We start from the raw sequence: 19,006 nt of genomic DNA, 5'->3' as shown, positions 1-19,006 counted from the left end.
CAAGATCATCTTCATGTAAAATCTGAAAAAGACACTGGGAAAATTAGTCCATTGCGGTGTTCAAAAGACCAAATGCAAATAAAATCCACATTTGCTTTAATTGACTCCCAAAGACAGCTTGTAGAAGGAAGTGCAGAAAATAGATGGACAAGTTCTTCGAATGATTGGGAAAGGTCATCATTCCTTGTGGTTGATGGAACTGGCAGCTTAAATGAAATACCAACTGAACTGAGTGACCATTTGAACGATATAAGGCAACTGAACGAGATGAACGACCTAGTTAAGCTTTAAAAAATGACCTAGTTCGTTCGATCACTGTACTGAACGAGATTGCCCAAGAGTAATCAGCTGTTAGATGAATCAGCTGATAGATCTATATGCTGTTCTTTTGTACTTTAGAAGCATTTTAGTGGGCAAAGATTCCCACAAAACTCAATTCCTTTAAAAATTTTTAATTTATATTTTTTTATTCATAGAAATTTTATTAATTTTATTTTTGTTTTTTTTTGTTTTTTTTTTTTGTTTTCTTTTCAGTTCTCCTCCTCCATTCGTCATCATCATTTTTTTATTTGTGTTACTAGGATTATAATTCATCATTTCTACAATTAATAAACAAAACATATATCTAACAAATCATGTCACAGATAATTGTTATAGCATTGGCCATAGTGTCAATAGCGGTCACAACATGTCGAGCACTGCCAGATGTAAGTATACCAAATCAAAATAATAATAAAAAATCGATAATAAAAAACAATTTAAATTATTATATGGATTATTTTATGACACAATTGTCCATGTGACAAGGTGATCCATATACTTGTTATACATTCCAATAAAATGAGTAATATTTTCAAATACATTGAAATTTATTTAAAATATTCCAACAATTACTTTGCAAATTCTATTTTCTGCTTTTGCAATACAAAAATTATTGTTATCATTATTTTGAAATAGTAGAAAATTTTGCAACAGAGTAGAAATAAAAAACAAATCAAGAAAAGACTATAATTACCGGCGGATATAGAGACATACATGAATGTGATCATATGTATATGTGTGTGCATGTACCATAATGATCTATGGTGTGTTTTAGGTTTATGCATTCAAGCTTGCAGTTTCAAATAAAATAAATATAGGGTTATAGAAATGGAATACGAATAATAAAGGCAACATAAAATAAAAATATATATTTTTTGATAAAATAAATATACTTCCCGGGTTATTTTATAGATAATAGGGTTCGCATAGTCATTCTGAACTACAAGGATTCACTTTCTCTTGGTCGTTATTTTGGACGACCTTAAAAAATTTCATTTTCAAGTGAGCGTCGGCCTTGATTGATATATCGCTCATATAAAAATATATCCTGACTTTATGTATTTTTGGGGGCGTCGCGTCTAAATATTTCAAATACTTCTCCCCGCCACATTCTGTTGAAATTTTACTACTTTCAGTAAAATTAGTCCAAGTTTTAAAAGTCCGTTTCTTAACGACGATTGGGCGCCAAATTGGGATTATGTTATTTGGACTAATTTAAATTAGATAACTGGCACATACACAAGTTTGGCTGGGGACTTTTAAAGGCTTCACTTTTTGGAATATCACAATTTTCGAAATTTTGAAATACTAAGAATATAAACCTTATTAGAATAAACTATTGGGCGCCAAATTCTTGTTAAATTTTACCACCTTAGACTGGGTCTCAAAATCTTGTGGCTATTGGGCGCCATAATTTATTTATATTATTTGGACTAACATTAATAACATAACTGGCATTTACACGCTCGACTGGGGTATTTGGTTTTCGAAATTTGTAACTACCAAACCGCTTCTTTTTGACCACATCGTGCATTTGAGACTTGAACCTGATAATGAGAAACTATTGGGCGTCACACATTTTACAACTTTTGAGATCAGTTAGCCCAAGTCTTAGAAGTTTATTTCTTAAAAACAATTGGGTGCCATAATTTCTTTATATTGTTCGGACTAACTTTAATAAGATAACTGGCATTTGCACTTTCGACTGGACATGTCTGTGAGGTTCACGTTTTAAAGTAGTTGGATTTTTTTTAAATTAGTAACTACTGAAACGCTAGTTATTAACCACATCGTACATATGGAACATGAACATAATTATGTGCAACTTTTGGTCGCCAAATTCTGAACATATTTTATTAATTTTGAGTCCAATTTAATCAAGTTTTAAAAGTTTGATTCCTTACATCTATTTGGCGCCACATTTTGTAATTATTATTTGCACTATTACACTGGTATTTCACTTTCGAGGAGGGATTTCTGTAAGCTCCTGCGTTTTGAAGTCTTTGGATTTTCGAATTTTGTAATTACCAAACCGCTATTTGGTATCCCCTTCGTCAACTAGATTTTGTAAAACAATTGGGCGCAAAAACCTGGACAAATTTTACAACTTTAGAGATTTAAAAAAAGCTTTTTTTTTTTAAACGATCGGGCGCCCAACTTTCCCATCCCAATGTCATTCACAAGATCGACTGAGGATTTTGTTTAAACTCAAGCGGAATATCCAAAATTTTTTGAATTTTGAAATACCAAAAAACTTGAATCTGATTATGTGAAACTATTGGGCGCCAAAATCTGGTCAAATTTTACTACTTTTGAGTTAGAACATGTCTTAGAAATTTTTTTCTTAAAAATTATTGGGAGCCACACACACACAAGTTTTACTAGGGAAGTTCCATGTTCGGAATTTTGAAATACCAAAAAACTTTAATCTGATTATTTGAAACTATTGGGCGCCAAAATCTGGTAAAATTTTACTACTTTTGAGTTAGACCATGTCTTAGAATTTTTTTTCTTAAAAATTATTGGGCGCCATAGTATTTATATATTAAATTACCACACACAATTTTTATTAGGAAAGTTTCACGTTTTGTGGAACCTCGATTTTGGGGTTTCCGAAGAACTATTGCCTTTTCGAATTCCAATAATGTCAGAGTTGACAATTGTCTAATTGTTCAAGTTTCCATGTGGTGGGATATAATTTTTGTCCCGAAAATTATCAATATAGCCCTATATTTTGACCTAACCCCTAAAGGTCAAGATTCATTTTAAGTACTTCGGTGGTCTTTGACTATTTTTCCAACCGAAGTAGCTGTAATTTGGAATTACATATCTTTGGTGTGTTTAAAAGGTTTTTACAGAACAATTTCAATATAGGGTCATGTTTTGACCTCCACATTAAAAGTACCACTTCTTTTTAGACATTTTAATGGAAATGGAACTTTCCACCTGAGTCGATCTGGTCTCTATGTGATTATAATTTCATATTTCATTTTTCAGAGAGTAGCTAAATTTTGGCAGACAATTTACAACGTAGGATCATGTTTTAACATAGCTCTAATAAAAAGGATGCCGGATCATTTTAGGTATTTTCCAGCAGAAGTGACTGTAATCTGGCACGCCATGATTTTAGTGGGTAAAAAATGGAAAAAAATGTTCAATATAATTCATACAAAGTTAACGCCCTATTTTCGGTACGTTTAAGGCGTTATCAAAATTTCCCAACCCTTTTGAGTTTTTTTTTCAGAGGACAATCTATTTTGTAGGTCCATGTCTTGTGGTAGCTCACATATAAGGTTTCCATTTTGGGTATTTTGAATATAGTGTAGCGTATAAAAAGTATGGTCCAGCGGAAAATAACGGGGATTTTACTTTGTTTTAATCTCAATCTGGAGAATAATATTACTATGGACTGACTTGAATTGGAGGGGTTGTAGATGGACACATGAGTACCATTCATTCCAGAACGAATCAAAAAAGTATTATACTATTTGAGGATCGTAAGGCGGGCTCTTCGATATAAATAAGAAACTAAGACATTTGTTTCGATTACACTTTGTCATTTTGCTACACACTACTCCACTATTATTTCACAAATCAGTGTTGGTCTGACCCAGAATCCTGAGGCACAATTCTGTACGGCCTGGTTTAATTTGAGATTCTGAAATTCAAACAAAATATGAATATTCTAAGAGCACATTTCTTCCCACAATATTGACAGTTTAACCAAAATTTTCTGAAAGTGAATAAACCTCTTTCACGAAGTAGCTACTGAAGTCGATGACTCATATTTCCGAATACAGTTTTGGTTATGGGATTATTTCTTTTTTTGTCTCATGGACAATGGCAGCCATTCATTGATACATTCATTGGCATGTTTTTTTATTTTTTTTTTCTTCAGTTACTTAATAATTTACGGTTATGAAGTATATTTCCTTTTCTTTCCCACCCGCCAACTCAGTCAGATATGGCCTAGAATGATTTCTGGGAGTGTAATATTTTTCTTGTTGCTAAAAAATACAAGAAATATTATTTATGTGCGGGACCAATTCATGGCAATTGACAGCAGCAGGAAGGCAGACATTGTTTTTTCTTTGTTTCTTCGTTTTTTTTTTTTTTTTTGGGAAACTGAAGTGGTTATAACAACTGCCGTTGTTTTGTTATGACTGCGACTAGGCCTATATACAAATAAAATCATAATTTTGTCATAACAAAACGCTTTGGTAAAATAATATAACGCTTTGTTGCAAATCATTAAACAATAAAAATCATTGATGGCAAAGATTATGTAATTTTTTCATGGCATTCAAGGTTATGAAGAGGGAGGGATTTTTACAAAAAAAAAAAAAAAAAAACAATTTTGTAAAGTTCGCCGCATCGGACTTTTAGTTCCTACCACTATGAGGCGCACTCTCAAAACCTATAGAATCAGTAGAGATGGTGTATCAGATGGTTGTTTATCATCTGAGAAAATGAAACGCCAAATAACCGACAGTCAAGTTGGGAAGTTCGGCTAAGACATTCAGGGATCTTCATATGGGGCCCAAAACAAAACATTCCTCAATACAGATATGTTAAGGGAATACAATTTTTATATTATTATTTTTATATTTTTTTAAATTTTTGGGTCTCCAAAAAGAATTTCGAGTTATTGCAAACAGAATGGCAAATCTAATATACCCTCCACCCTACGGTGTAAGGATTAAAAAAAAAATTGTCAACACGATTTCAACTTCCTTCTCGGTGTGACGTGGACATGAAAAATACCTTTCTCTTTTATTTTTCTTGCAATAATCTAGTCTAATTAAGTTAGTAAAAACATCATTATATGATCACGAACGGAATTATGTTTGAATAAGAATCTTGTATTTGCAACAACAAAAACAAAATTACATGGACAGACTACAACAACCTCTAAGCAACAAAACCAAGCTGCTAGATACCTAGCCAGCTAGTCAGCGAACCACATAGCCACTTTAGTGATTAAGGCCTTTTTGTTGCAATACAAACAACAAAATCAAACATTTCACAACAACATCCGTCATCGAAGTTGTTGCTGTTGTTGTCAGATAATTATTGATGTTGTCGTTGTCGCAATTTTTCTTTGCTGTTTGTCTTATTAGAGTTTCTTTGCTAGAGCAATTCATTCTTTTAAAACGATATAGTGGACAAATCACGCGTCTGATTTTTCAAAAAACCATTAAAATTGTTCACTTATTTAAAAAAAAATTAACAACAATAAGTACAGCTCATTTTATTCTTATTGACAAAACGTTGTTATTGTTACAGTATTTTTTAGAAAATTGAATACACATTTAAAACTATGTCTAGAGGCACAATGAGGTTGCTTACGTTGAAACAAACGTGCAAAATTTAACCTCTGATCTAAATGTTTTGCTTTTAATATATCCTCCACCATTGTATGGAGGATATATTAATTTTGTTTTTCCGTTTGCAACTCATCGAAATAATCATTTCCGATTATTTGACCCGGAAGTTCGGGTACGGGTACCCGGTTATATCCGGTTCTACGGATCCGGTTAATATAAAATGGGTATCATTTTAAAGGTTATTAAAAATACCTTTCTATTGAGTGGTGATATGAAAAAAACTGGGTTTTGGACCCCGACTTTATTAAAAAACCCCATAAAAGTCGAACTTGGGTCCATTATAGTTCCTCCCTAATCCTGACTCAAATTATAGACCACAATGCCCTTTCCAATGTGGCTGTATCTGTTGTGTTGGTATCTGTCTATAGGAGATAGTCTTAAACCCCAGCCGAAGGCCAGCTACACAAAAAACTATTATATTTAGAAGGAGTTTTTGTCGCGTAGTTGGTGTTGGTATCTGTCCATAGGAGAAAGGCTTAAATCCCCGGCCGAAGGCCGCTCACACATAAAAACGATTCTATTTAACAAGAAATTCTGTCGATGTTGATATCTGTCCATAGGAGAAAGTTTTAAACCCCTGGCCGAAGGCCGGCTACAAAAAAAATTCTATTTAGAAGGAGTTTCTGTCGCGTATCCGACAGAATATCTTTTGATCCACAACAGATACAGCCACCATTTTAGAAAGGGCAAATTGTGATCTATCATTTGAGTCAGTATTGGAGAGGGACTATAATGGACCCAAGTCCGACATTTAGGGAGTTTTCCAAAAAATGGAATGTTTTCATAACCTTTGAAATGATACTCATTTAATATTAACCGGATATAACCGGGTACCCGTACTCACATCATTCCACTAAAAATTATATATGTAGGTCCATTTATTCGGGTAGCATCCATATAAGGGTACCCAACAATTTTCGGTATTTTGGCTAAAACTTGGTATATTGGGTTCTTATTGAGTACCAAATTTCTCCACTAAAAAATATAAATGCAGGTCTACTTTTTCTGGTAGTCCCTAACGGCATTTTGGGGGATTTGATCGTATTCGTATTCGACCGAATTTACTCTTTTGAGTTCTTATTGTGTTCTCTTCACTAAAAATTATAAATATACGTACATTGTTTGGTCAGCTCCCATATAAGGGTACCCCCAATTTTCGGAATCTTGGGATTATTGAACGCGTTTTTCAACCAAATGATTTGTAATTGATGTTTATACCCTTTACCACAGTGTGGTACAGGGTATTATGTCTTTGTGCATATGTTTGTAACAGGCAAAAGGAAACGAGATACACACATGGTTTCTTTTGAGAATATGCATAGAATCACTTTCTGAGTCGATTTATGCATGTCCGTCCGTCTGTCTGTCCATGTTAAATTGTAAACAAAATACAGGTCGCATTTATGATCCGAATTGGATGAAATTTGGCACAGGTCACTTATTTGGCCCAAGGACTAACCCTATTGAAAGCTCCCATATATATTTTCGTCCGATTTAATGAATATGGTGTATCAATGTCCCTATATATCTTTCGATTTGCACGAAATTTGGTACAGCGTAATGAATTAGGTCTAGAATGATGTGTGTTAAGTTTCCTGAAAATCGGTCCAGATTTAGATATAGCTCCCATATATATTTTCGTCCGATTTAACGTAAATGGTGTACCAATGTCCGTATATATCTTTCGATTTGCACGAAATTTGCCACATCGTAATAAATTAGGTCAAGATTGATGTGTGTTTAGTTTCCTGAAAATCGATTCAGATTTAGATATAGCTCCCATATAAATTTTCGTCCGATTTTATGTAAATGGTGCGCCAAAGTTCCTATATATCCTCCGATTTTCACGAAATTTGGCACAGCGTACTAAATAAAGTCTAGAATAATGTGAAATCTCGTTGAAATCGGTTTCGTTTTAGATATATTTGCACCAAACTCCTCATTTTTTTCGGATATTTATCCAAATAATCAGCGGTTGTCCGATTGATATTTGCTTTAAATTAATTTACATAATTTTGTCCCATTATAAGGAGCAACTCTATATCTGTCTAAATGAAAAATTTAGTGTAGGTTGCAGAATGATTTGTTTATGGATCCAACTTCATTTTACTGGTCCTTCAATAATGCGACGTCTGGTAGGATTCATCTGTTGAATATACCCAAAGTGGTGAAGGGTATCATCATCATATAGTCGGCCCCGTCCGACTTTACTACTTTCCTTACTGTTTTTTTTGTACTTGTGTATGGTAACAAATCTCCCTCCCAAAAAAATTATTAATATTCACCCCCTTTTAGGGATAGTCCCCATATAACACCCTTTTTATATTAAAAAAGTTATCTGATTTGTTCCGCGTTTTGGGTTTGGTTCTAAGATTTTTTTGTAATCATTCTACCTGTGGACGATATCGAAGTAATAAAATAGAACGTAAGGCTCGATTTTCGGTATTTTTCATATTTAACGTAAACGAAGGTATTGGGATGCAAAAGTGTTAGTTTCGAAATTGACCTACATGTTCGGTAATTCTTCCACGATGCAATCAATAAAGGTCCCGCTATAGCCTACTCGTAAATGTTTTTTACTGCAATGACAATTCTCATATTGAACCAGCACCTTCCTCCTTGGGTACGGTGGTGATGGCCTCATATAACTGCGCCCTCTAAATTGCAGTATTTTGGGGATGTTCCACCCTACAAAAATCTCTACTTCTTTTATTTCAGTATTTTTTCTGATTGCTTCTTGTTCTTCTTCTTAAACAAATTTCATTATTACTTAATTTTTCTCTTCACAACCCAAAACAGAACTTTATTTTCTATGAATTCATTTATTTTTTGTTGTTGTCGTTTTATACCAGAGTTACGATTTACAGCTTAATTTGCCATTTGTTGTTGCTGTTTTTCGTTTTTTTAACCTTGACCATAATAATTTGTAACCAATTGTTGTTGCATTAGCTTAGCTACCTCTTCTTCTTTTTGCTGTTATTTTTTTCTGTTTCTACTACGTTTTTTTTTATTGTAAATAATTTGAATAATTTAAAAATTGGTTTTGACTTTGAGCGTGCTAACTGGCAGTTTGTATGTCTCTGTGTTTGTGTTAATGAGCTTAAGGTATTTGTTTTTTTTCTTTTGTTTTTGTCGATTTACATATGAGACAGCCCGACTTTGACTCGATGTCAAATGGACGGACGTCTTATCTAGTAATATTTCAATGTTTTGGCACTTAATCATACAATATGACAAAGAAAGAACAAGTAAACAAAGGAGTACTCAATAGCTCAATTGAAGAAGAAACTGAGTACAATGATCTTCAGTGTTTTACAATTCATAATGTTTTTTTTTTTAACAATAAACAAGTGACATTTGTATATTATTTCTTCATACCAGAAATGGTATGAGAAATAAATCAATGAGTTATCATTGTTAAGAAATGATTTTTTTGAGTAAATACGGAAAGAAACAAAAATGTGTATCTTTTGTAAAACATTTTTATTGTTCTTCATTATGCCAATGTTAAAAATTCACAGGAATTCTATTATGGAATTTCCCTAAATGACAAGTAGATGCCAAGAGTACAAAAAAAAAATGCAAAAAAAAAAAAAAAATAATAAAGAATGTTTACACAGATTTAAAACATATATATGAGGCCTTAAATATGTATTGTGGGGATAGATCACCCTCTATCCCCTTGATATTAAATTATTATCAGTCATATACAAAACACTACTTTAGGCCTTCTATGGTTGCAATATTTCTTAGTGATTTTTAAAGGAAACAAGTAATCACGTCTTTAAGTTCGGTTGGATCGAAATTATTACACTCTTTAATATGTGATGTGCCTGCAAAATTTCTTAAGGCCAGGATCATTAAATGGAGACTATATGATAGAAAATTGCGTGATAACAGGTTGTTGGTGCCCTGACAACATCAAATATCAAATTACAGATATCCAGGTTGAAAAACTGGGCTAGGTACATTAACGTACCCAAAGTAAGCGGTTACTTTATATGGGGACTATGTTAAAACATGAACCTTTATTAATAAATTTCGTGGAACAAGTTTTGTATACACCAAAAGTCCGCAGTGCAAAATGACCACCATTTTTGGGGCGATAAAGCGGCTAAAACCTTCAAAATAATGAAACGGAGGCTAATTCTTCTTTATATGTCAAAACATGGACCTATATCATTTTTTTTAACTCCAAGAGACCGATATATCAAGTTACAACCTCTTTGGTGGGAAAATACGAGAATGAGAGGGACCGGGAATGAGAGGGACCGGGAATGAGAGGGACCGGGAATGAGAGGGACCGGGAATGAGAGGGACCGGGAATGAGAGGGACCGGGAATGAGAGGGACCTTCAGATGAAGGCTATGTCATATTATGGTCTTATATCGAAATAGTTTCTCAAAAAAGTTTGCTGAACCATCTCCAACCAGGAATACCTAATTACAACCACTTTGGTGAGAAAATGAGATGAAACCCCTTTAAATACCGAAAATGGTGTGGCACGTTTATTTAGGAGCCATGTCATAACATGGCCCTATATTCATAACCTTTAAAATACCGAATACGGGGCGGGAACTATATATGAGGATTTTGACAATACTTGGACCTATATTGAACATTTTCAGCAAACCGAAAAGCCAAATTATAGTATGGTTGGGAAAATGCGTCTAAACCTTCAAAATGGAAGATATACAAAAACGTGGATTGATAAATCCCATCAATGGGTGTGCAAAATTCCAAAGCTCTATCTAAATTTTGCAATCTATATCGTGATTTCAACAGATGGACGGAGAGTCAGGCGGACATGGTTAAACCGACATTGAGAATTATCGGATCAAAAATATATACTTGTAGACCCTTAACTTCACCATAAAAACATATGGAGCTTCAGCTTCGACAAATCTATAAAGATTTACCTAGCTTCAGCTAGTGTACTGAGACTCACTGAGGTTTAAATCTTCGATAAAGGCTACAGCTCTTCTACAAAGGGCTACCTAAGCATCCGATCTATGATTCTGATAGTGTCTGGAGTCTCCTTGAACTTTAGCATTTGTAAAAGATTCCCAGATCTTCAGGTTCAGATCTTCAATTAAGGCATCAAATCAGCTCTAAACACTTCCTCAGTTTCAGCTCGTATGATCTGAGCCTTGTATACCCTTAGCTTTACCTATTTCATAAAAAAACTCTTGGAGCTTCATCTCGTCCATCAGGGGCTACCTCAGCTTTCGATTGTCTATAAACACAACCTAAGATTCTGATATTCTCCAGAGGCTCCCTGAGCTTCGGTAAATATATACAGATTTCCCTAGCTTCAGATAGTGTATTCAGACACGCTGAGGTTCAGATCTTCTCAAATCAACTATAAACATTCTCTTAGTTTCAGATCGCCTAATTTTTTTTCACTGGACCTTCTAGAAAATTAGTTTCACCTTTTTCGTGAAAACTCTTGGAGCTTCAGCTCGCATGTAAGCTCGTCCATAAACACAACATAAGATACCGATAGTCGCTGGAGGCTCACTGAGCTTCAACAAATTCAGCTAGTGTATTCCGACTCGCTGTGGTTCAGATCTTCTATAAGGCCTCAAATTGGCTAAAATCACTCCTTGAGTTTCAGATCGCCTAAATAATCAATGAGCCCCAGTAGATCTAAAAAGACGTCCTCAACATCAGATCACCTATGACGACTTTTTAAGCTTCCGATCGTACATCAAGGCTCTGTAGTGATTGTTTGAGTTTCTGCAAGTATACATAAGCTTCCTATGATCTGTGAAGACTCCCTGAGTGTCAGTACATCTGTAATGATTTCCCGAGCTTCAGCAAATCTAAAAAGATTACCGGATCTTCTTCTAGTCTATTAAGGTTCCCTAAGGTTTAGTTCGTCTATAAAGACATCCCAAGTTTCGCATATGCTATGGCTTATAAAGATTCACTGAGCAGGTCTATATAAACTCCCTTCAACTCACCTATAAATACTACCTAAGATTCAGTTCGTCTATACATATTTGCAGAGATTCAGCGCATCTATGAAGATTCCCTGAGCTTCAGTTACTCTATTAAGGCTCGTTGGTGCTCTACAAAGACTCACAAAGCTCAATTTCGTATATTCCCTTGATGAGCTTTAACTCGAGTATATCTTTAACCTTTGACAACATGAGCTTCAGCTTCTGATAACTCAAAGGGGCCTTTATGGAATACCTAAATGTCAATAGGGTAGACTACACAGACAGATGCCAGAAAGATATATCCTCTACCTCCTACACTTTTGCTTGATAAGAAATTAAATTCCCCACAATAGATTAAAATCGTAACAAAAATTTCCAAATTCCATTTTCAACAACAATTTCAAGAGATTTTCAATACGATTTGTGTTAACGATATACAATTGCCAATTCACCAACAACAACAATAATACCTATTTACAGGGTCAAATGTTAAACATTTGTAGTTAATTGTGCCATGGTGGCGGATAAATACTGACAATACTGCTGGTGATTATCAAAATTGGCGTTGTTAAACAATTGAGAAAAGTGACGCCGAATAGGGGAGAGAGGGGTTTTCTTGAAAACTATTGGTGTTGATTTTCGATTAAAAATAAGTTTTGATGTTGAAATGTGATAACGATTTTCGAATCGTTTAACGAATTAACTAAAAAATAAAATTGCTGGATATTTGGAATATTGAAAATAAAGGGGAAAGAAACCCTACTCCTATAACTAATATTTGGCGGCTAGGAAATAATAGAATTTTCTTAAAGCTAATACCCCAAGCCACCTAAAAGTAAATATATCCGTGTCAACAATTGAAAGTCTGCTTAATTTCGGTAAAAAAGTAAAACTTTTTATATCTCCACTCCATTGACTGAAAGTCGGCTTAATTTCGTGAAACAAAAAATAAAACATTTTTTGCAAACAATTTCCTTTACAGCCAAAATTTGTAGACATTATTTTTTTGTATCTTTTTTGGTGTCAATGGAGTAAATTGCCAAGTGTACCAAATACCATTTCTTATTGTTGTTGTTGTATATTGTGTTTTTTGTTTATTTTAGTACTTACAATTAAATAAATAATGTTTTACAAAAAGTCTGCCAACCAGCCAACTAACAAACCAAGCAAGCATTTATTCACTCAATCATTCATTCATTGCCTTAACACAATTTCCGTATTTGTGCAAAAACCTAACAAAGTGTTGAATTTTTTGTTTGTATTTGTTTATTTTTTTTATTATCTCTTTCTTGGCGTCTAAGTGTAACAATTAAATAAATGTGTCAATACTACATGAATTTTATTTGTTTCGATTTGGTTTGTGTTTTTGTCTATCGGCAAACACACACTTTGACTTGTTTCAAATCTTTAAATTGAAATCAAAAACAAATGGAGAAAAGTTTGGTAAAAAAAATCGGAGTGACCAACTTTTTTTCTTTTATACCCCTTCGGATAACACAACACACCACACAACTGAAAAATCAATTGTCATTAGATTAAATTTCCCCCCTCAGGGTATTTTCTTGCAGTGGTAATTGTGGTAACGAACTCTATTCGATTCAAATAAAACCACAAACTACAACAACAACATGACAACTATGTCATGTTACAATTTTGAAAAAAATAGACTGAATGGCACTTACAATACAAAATAATGGCATTAAACCACACAACAATTACCTAATTTTTACAACAAAGCTATGAAGAAAACTTCAAAAACTACACGAAAGCTTACAATTAAAAAAGAATGACAAACTGGTGGAGGGGGGAATAATTAACCAAAATTATGTTGCTTGTGTTTTGTGAGAAAAATTATAAAAAAATATCTTATATTAAGAATGAATCCTCCAAGTAATATATGCTTGGTGTTTGTGTCTTAAGTCTTTTGATTTTATTAAAGCAAAGAGGGGATGTAAGTCCAAATAAGAATGTATTCTATATACATACAAATATATTTATATACCTGGGGATAGACTTCGCTAAAGAAAGCATACGGAAGGCCTAAGGCCGGGACGTATCCCTGGGCGGTGCAGGGGGCCTGGTCCCCACAGAAATATTTTTTTTCTAAAAATAACTTTATTATACCCTTCACCACACTGCGGTACAGGGTATAATGTCTTTGTACGTATGTTTGTAACAGGTAAAAGGAATCGAGATAGACCCATGGTTCCTTTTGAGAATATGCATAGAATCACTTTCTGAGGCGATTTACGCATGTCCGTCCGTCCGTCTGTCCGTCCATATATTTTTGTGAACAATGTACAGGTCGCATTTATAATCCGATTTGACACAGCTCACTTATTTGGTCCAAATCGTCCGATTTAAGGTAAATGGTGCACAAAAGTCCTTATATATCTCTCGATTTGAACGAAATTTAGCACAGAGTACTGAATTAGGTTCAGATTTATGTGTGCAAAGTTTCGTGAAAATCGCTTCAGATTTAGATATAGCTCCCATATATAGTTTTGTCCGATTTTCTATAAATTGTGCACCAAAGTCCGTATATATCACTCGATATGCACGAAATTTGGTACAGGATACTCAATTGAGTCTAGAACGATGTGTGCAAAGTTTCGAGAAAATCGGGTCAGATTTATATATAGCTTCCATATATATTTTCGTCCGATTTAAGGTAAACGGGGCACCAAAGTCCCTATATATCTTTCGATTTACAGGAAATTCTGCATAGCGTACTGAATTAGGTCTAGAATAATGTGTGTCAAGTTTCGAGAAAATCGGGACAGAAATTATTTAAAAAAAAATATTGGTGCACTAAAGATGTTCAGATATATCGTAGCTTCCATATAAAATTTCGACTTATTTATTGAGATTAAATATTAAACAGTGCAGCATACCGAATAGCGTCGTCAAGTTTGCTTTAAATCGATTTACACAAATCTGTCCCACTGTGCGCAAACGACTCTAAACTTGCCCAAATCAAATGAAATTTAGCATAGGTTCCAGAAAGTCATAAAAATCACATATTTAAGATCGTTCAATTTCATGTCGAAATTCCTTCAAAAGGCGACGTCTCTTCGGATACATGTGTTGAATATACCCAAAGTGGTGAAGGGTATCATATAGTCGGCCCAGCCCTCAAAGTAAAATCATGTTTATAGAAGATGGGAATCGACATTTGTCTATAAATGTTTTTGTGAGACCAAAATGATTCATATCTTCTTAAAAACTCGACAGAATAACCTATAGTACTATATTAGTTGTTATTTGTAATATAGGTAGCATCCTTAATGGGTACCTCTTTAGGGGGGTCAAAGAACATTCTCTGGGTAAAAAAAATCAATCTATAGAAGACCTTGAGACTTCGTATGTCTCTAGATGGAAGAAAATGAAAGATTTTCTATGTAGGGCAAATAAGCGACACGCATGCGATATTTTTAAGGGCGGTAGAAATTCTACTGGAGTATGACTTCTATGGGAAAGGTTTATTATCTTCACACAGAAAATAGAAAAAGTATAGAAAATACATCGAGGACCGAATAAATGACCTGGGAAGATCAAAAAGAGGAATCTCTTTTAAAAAAAACCGACATAATGTCTATCTAAAGATATGTTCCTATAAATACAAAGGCCCGATAAACGGATATTCTATCTAAATATATATTTCTTTAAAGATCAATCTCTTCCAAAAAAGGTATAAGGTCTCAATCTATAAAATACCCGAAACATTCGGGAACATCAGCAGAAGATTTTTTATTATTTTCAGGATAGATAGATATGGAGTGTTTGATCTGTAAAAACCCTACTTAAGTGGTTCATCCTGAGAAATTCTATCGACCATTTGTCCGAGCACTTGTTCATAGAAATTTTTTAAGAAAGACTCTCTCAGATAGGCTTTTCGAAAAATTTCTTCTAAAGGGTTCTAGGAGATTTCCTCCTCATTTTGTTATCCAGAAATAGGCATTCCACTTATAATATACTTTGAAGAGGTCCTTGATCCATAGATCTTTAACTCATTTGGAGAAACATTCAGATTTTCATTCGGAGGAACTCCCTATTTTCGACCAATTCGAATTCGTGCTTTGACAAGAAATTATGTAAATGTTTGTATTCCGGCGGATCGTTTTTTGAAACATTCTGAATTAATTTTCAATTTAAGGACTACAGTAACCATCTATCCCTTTTTGATATCCTTCCTTAACCTGTTAAACTATAACAACTTTGTTTCTCTGGACATATCTGTTCCTCTATAATGAAGGCTTGCGAACCTTCTTCTTCCTGCCATTCTTCCATCCTATGACGACTCAATTCGAAAAAAACAACTTAATTTTATAGGAGAAAAGGAGGTGAACGGTACTACCAGAACTTCGTCTACAATGAACGCCAAAACTTCGTTTATAAAGTCTGAGCATCAGATCGTCTTTAAAAACTTCCTAAGGCTTATTTGGTCCACAAAGATTTCTTGAGCTTCAGTTCTTCAGCTCGTGGACATTCTCAACTATAAATCACTTATAAAAAACTCCTTGAGTCTCAGCTAATCTATTAATAATTATATGGAAGAACAGGAGGCAAACTTTACTTCCAAAACTTCATCAGGTATTTTATAAAGACTTTGTGAGCTGCAGGTGATCTACAATGAATCTCACAACTTCATTTATAAAGTCTGAGCATCAGATCGTTCTTAAAAATTTCAAAAACTCATTTCGGTTACAAATACTATTTACGTTGCTGTTCTTCCAAATTTTCGGCTCGTCGACACTCTGAAATATATATCAATTACAAAAGTCGCTGAGTGTCAGCTTACCTTTGAAAGATTTCTTGAGTTTATAACCTATAGAGATCCCCTACAGCTCGTAAAAAAAGCTCCCATTCATCTCAGTCTTTGAGTTTATAAGACTCCCTACATAGAGAGTCGCTCCGACCCGTCTATAACGATCTCCTTCGGCTCAACTATAAATACACCCTCCAACTACCTCCAGCCTACATAGACCTACTCCAGACTTCATTCGGCTCGTCTATAAAGACTACCTTCCGCTCGTCTATGAAAGACTGCCTTCCGTTCGTCTATGAAAGACTGCCTTGAGATCGTCTAAGAAAGACTCTCTTCAGCTCGTCTATGGAAGACTCCATTCAGCTCGTCTATAAAAGAGTTTCATCAGCTCATCTATGAAAGACTCCCTTCAGCTCGTCTATAAAATACTGCCTTAAGTTCGTCTATGAAAGACTCCCTTCAGCTCGTCTACAAAAACCCCATCCATCTCGTCCACAAAACCTTATCCAACTCGTCCAAGATTCTCTCCTCGAGGTCTATAGAGTCTCCTTCAGCTCATCAATGATTGACTCTTATTCGTCTATAAAGACTCCCTTCGTTTTGTTTATAAATTTTCATCCAGTTCTTCAATAAAGCCCATATCCAAATCAGCTGTAGCTGCTCTGCTCCCCCGTGAAGACTTCCTTTGTAGTGCAACGTTTAACTTTCATTTTTCAGCTTCTTACGAAGAAACATGCTATAGCTTAACAGCCACACCCACTAACCGAACATGTGTTTCTCAACCCACCTGAAATAAAAGCATTTTGCAAATTTCATTCGAAATGGAAAATAAAACACCTATGACCTGGACCACCCAATCCACCAACAGCATAGTAGATAGACGGCATTTGTGTGTGTGGTAAAAAACGTTTTAGAGGCAGAAAAAAATATAACTAACTGGTCAGTTCACAGCAGCAAGAAAAACGTGCGGAAGCTTTAAAAAAAGACAAAAAATATATAAGTCTAAAAATGTGTGTGCGTGAGTGTGGTGTACGCGGACTTTTATCCATGTATTTTTGTGGGATAGTTTCAAGTGGCTGTTGTGTTACACGCTGGTGATTTGAAATTGCACAGCTATTTGGTGTTGTTGTTGTTCTGCATGTTGTTGTTTTTGTCGGCTTGTACTATTGTCATAGTCTCTCCAAAAAGCTGAAGCTGCTGTTGTCTGTTTGTCCGTCTGTCTGTCTGCCTGCCTGTCGTCGGTTATTATTACAGCCACTACGTGTTGGTTGTTGAAAACACGTTTCAAATGAAAGTAAAAACTGTCGTCGTCGTTGTTGTTATTGCTGCTGTTTCGATTTTTTGTTTTGTCTTCAACTATGTGGTTACCGCGCCACTGCCTCAGCTATTTTGCTGACATACTACTACTGTTCGTTCATTCGTTCGGTAAAAAAATAACCGCTCCAGCAAATTCTCTTCATTCGATACTCACAATTTCATTGGTAATGTGAGTAACCGCTGGCATTTGGCGAAGAAGAAGGCGAACGAAAAAAACGTAACCGCCGCTAAAAACTACAAAAGAAAATTTTATGAAAAAAAAAAACGTAACAATGTTTTGCAGCTCTAACGTAATCTAAAACCATTTTATAATATTTACTTTGATATAAAAAACTAGATATAGAAATGTGTGCGGTAGCTAGTCTAGCTAGGCACAGAGCCAACAGGCCTGGTTGCTTTTTTTAGGTTGCTGCATTAATGAAGGCATAGCCATGGCATCGTTTGGTGGTTGCCTGAGAAGAGAGTTTGAAAAATCAGCGTGTTATGTTAGAGATGTGCTAAAGATGGGGGGTGATGGGGAGCCCATTTTGCACAAAAAAAATCAATGACATTGACGTTATAGACATTAAAACGCGTCACTGTCTAGCAAACCACTAATAATAACGTCATCATCAACGCGATCATCATAATCATTTAAAAGACAACATCACCAGCTACTCTTTTTTGATGTCATTCGCAGTAGTCGTTGTCTCTGTGGAATCATCTGTTGTTAGTGATTACCTTATTCGCCTAGCTTTCGTTATGTATTCGCCCAGTTGCCAGACTAGTGGTAGTAGGTAGCAAAAATTGGCAATTGGCTGTTGAGCGTTTATTAACCTGCTTTAAAAATATTCATTCGATGATGGTGATGATTGACCAGTTTTTTTTTTAATTTTGTGATTGGTATCTTCATTTCTGGCATTTAAATATTTATGATTTGAGTGTTGAAATCGTTGATTATAAAATAAAATGTGGGAGATGTTCCGGTTCCGAGATATTCCTATTAGGAAACATCGAATCATTGATATCTAAGAGATAAATTAGGACATAGCCAGCCCTTTAGGACATCATAGAGGATTATCGTTATATGAATGCAAGATGTTGCCATTATAGGCGTGCTGGAGGAAATTTTCTGAAAATAACAAAAAGCAAGTTGTAGCGATAATTATATAATTATTGGCAATTTCATATAAAGAAACTATTCAGTCTATAGAAAGTATCCCTACCTTCAGCTCATCAACTAAATACATCTATAAAAAATTCCCTATAGCTGGACTGACTTTCTAAAC

The 19,006-nt window shown here is 34.7% G+C and overlaps 1 protein-coding gene across 1 annotated transcript in view; it reads left to right on the top strand.

The window, feature by feature from the left end:
• Positions 1 to 584: 584 nt before the first annotated feature.
• The window catches only part of LOC133325879 (A disintegrin and metalloproteinase with thrombospondin motifs like), a 160,369-nt gene continuing 141,947 nt past the window's right edge, over positions 585 to 19,006 (top strand). The window contains exon 1 of the mRNA XM_061534579.1: positions 585 to 707. Within this exon, the coding sequence (XP_061390563.1) occupies positions 636 to 707 (72 nt within the window). The 5' untranslated portion in view covers positions 585 to 635. The remainder of the gene's footprint in view (positions 708 to 19,006) is intronic.

This window comes from Musca vetustissima, unplaced genomic scaffold (assembly GCF_032173495.1).
Source record: "Musca vetustissima isolate MV318-11 ecotype Yass unplaced genomic scaffold, APGP_CSIRO_Mvet_v1 utg17337, whole genome shotgun sequence".
Taxonomy (NCBI): Eukaryota; Metazoa; Arthropoda; class Insecta; order Diptera; family Muscidae; genus Musca; species Musca vetustissima.
The sequence above is the reverse complement of the archived record's forward strand: the minus strand, read 5'-3'. Positions and strand labels throughout refer to the sequence as shown.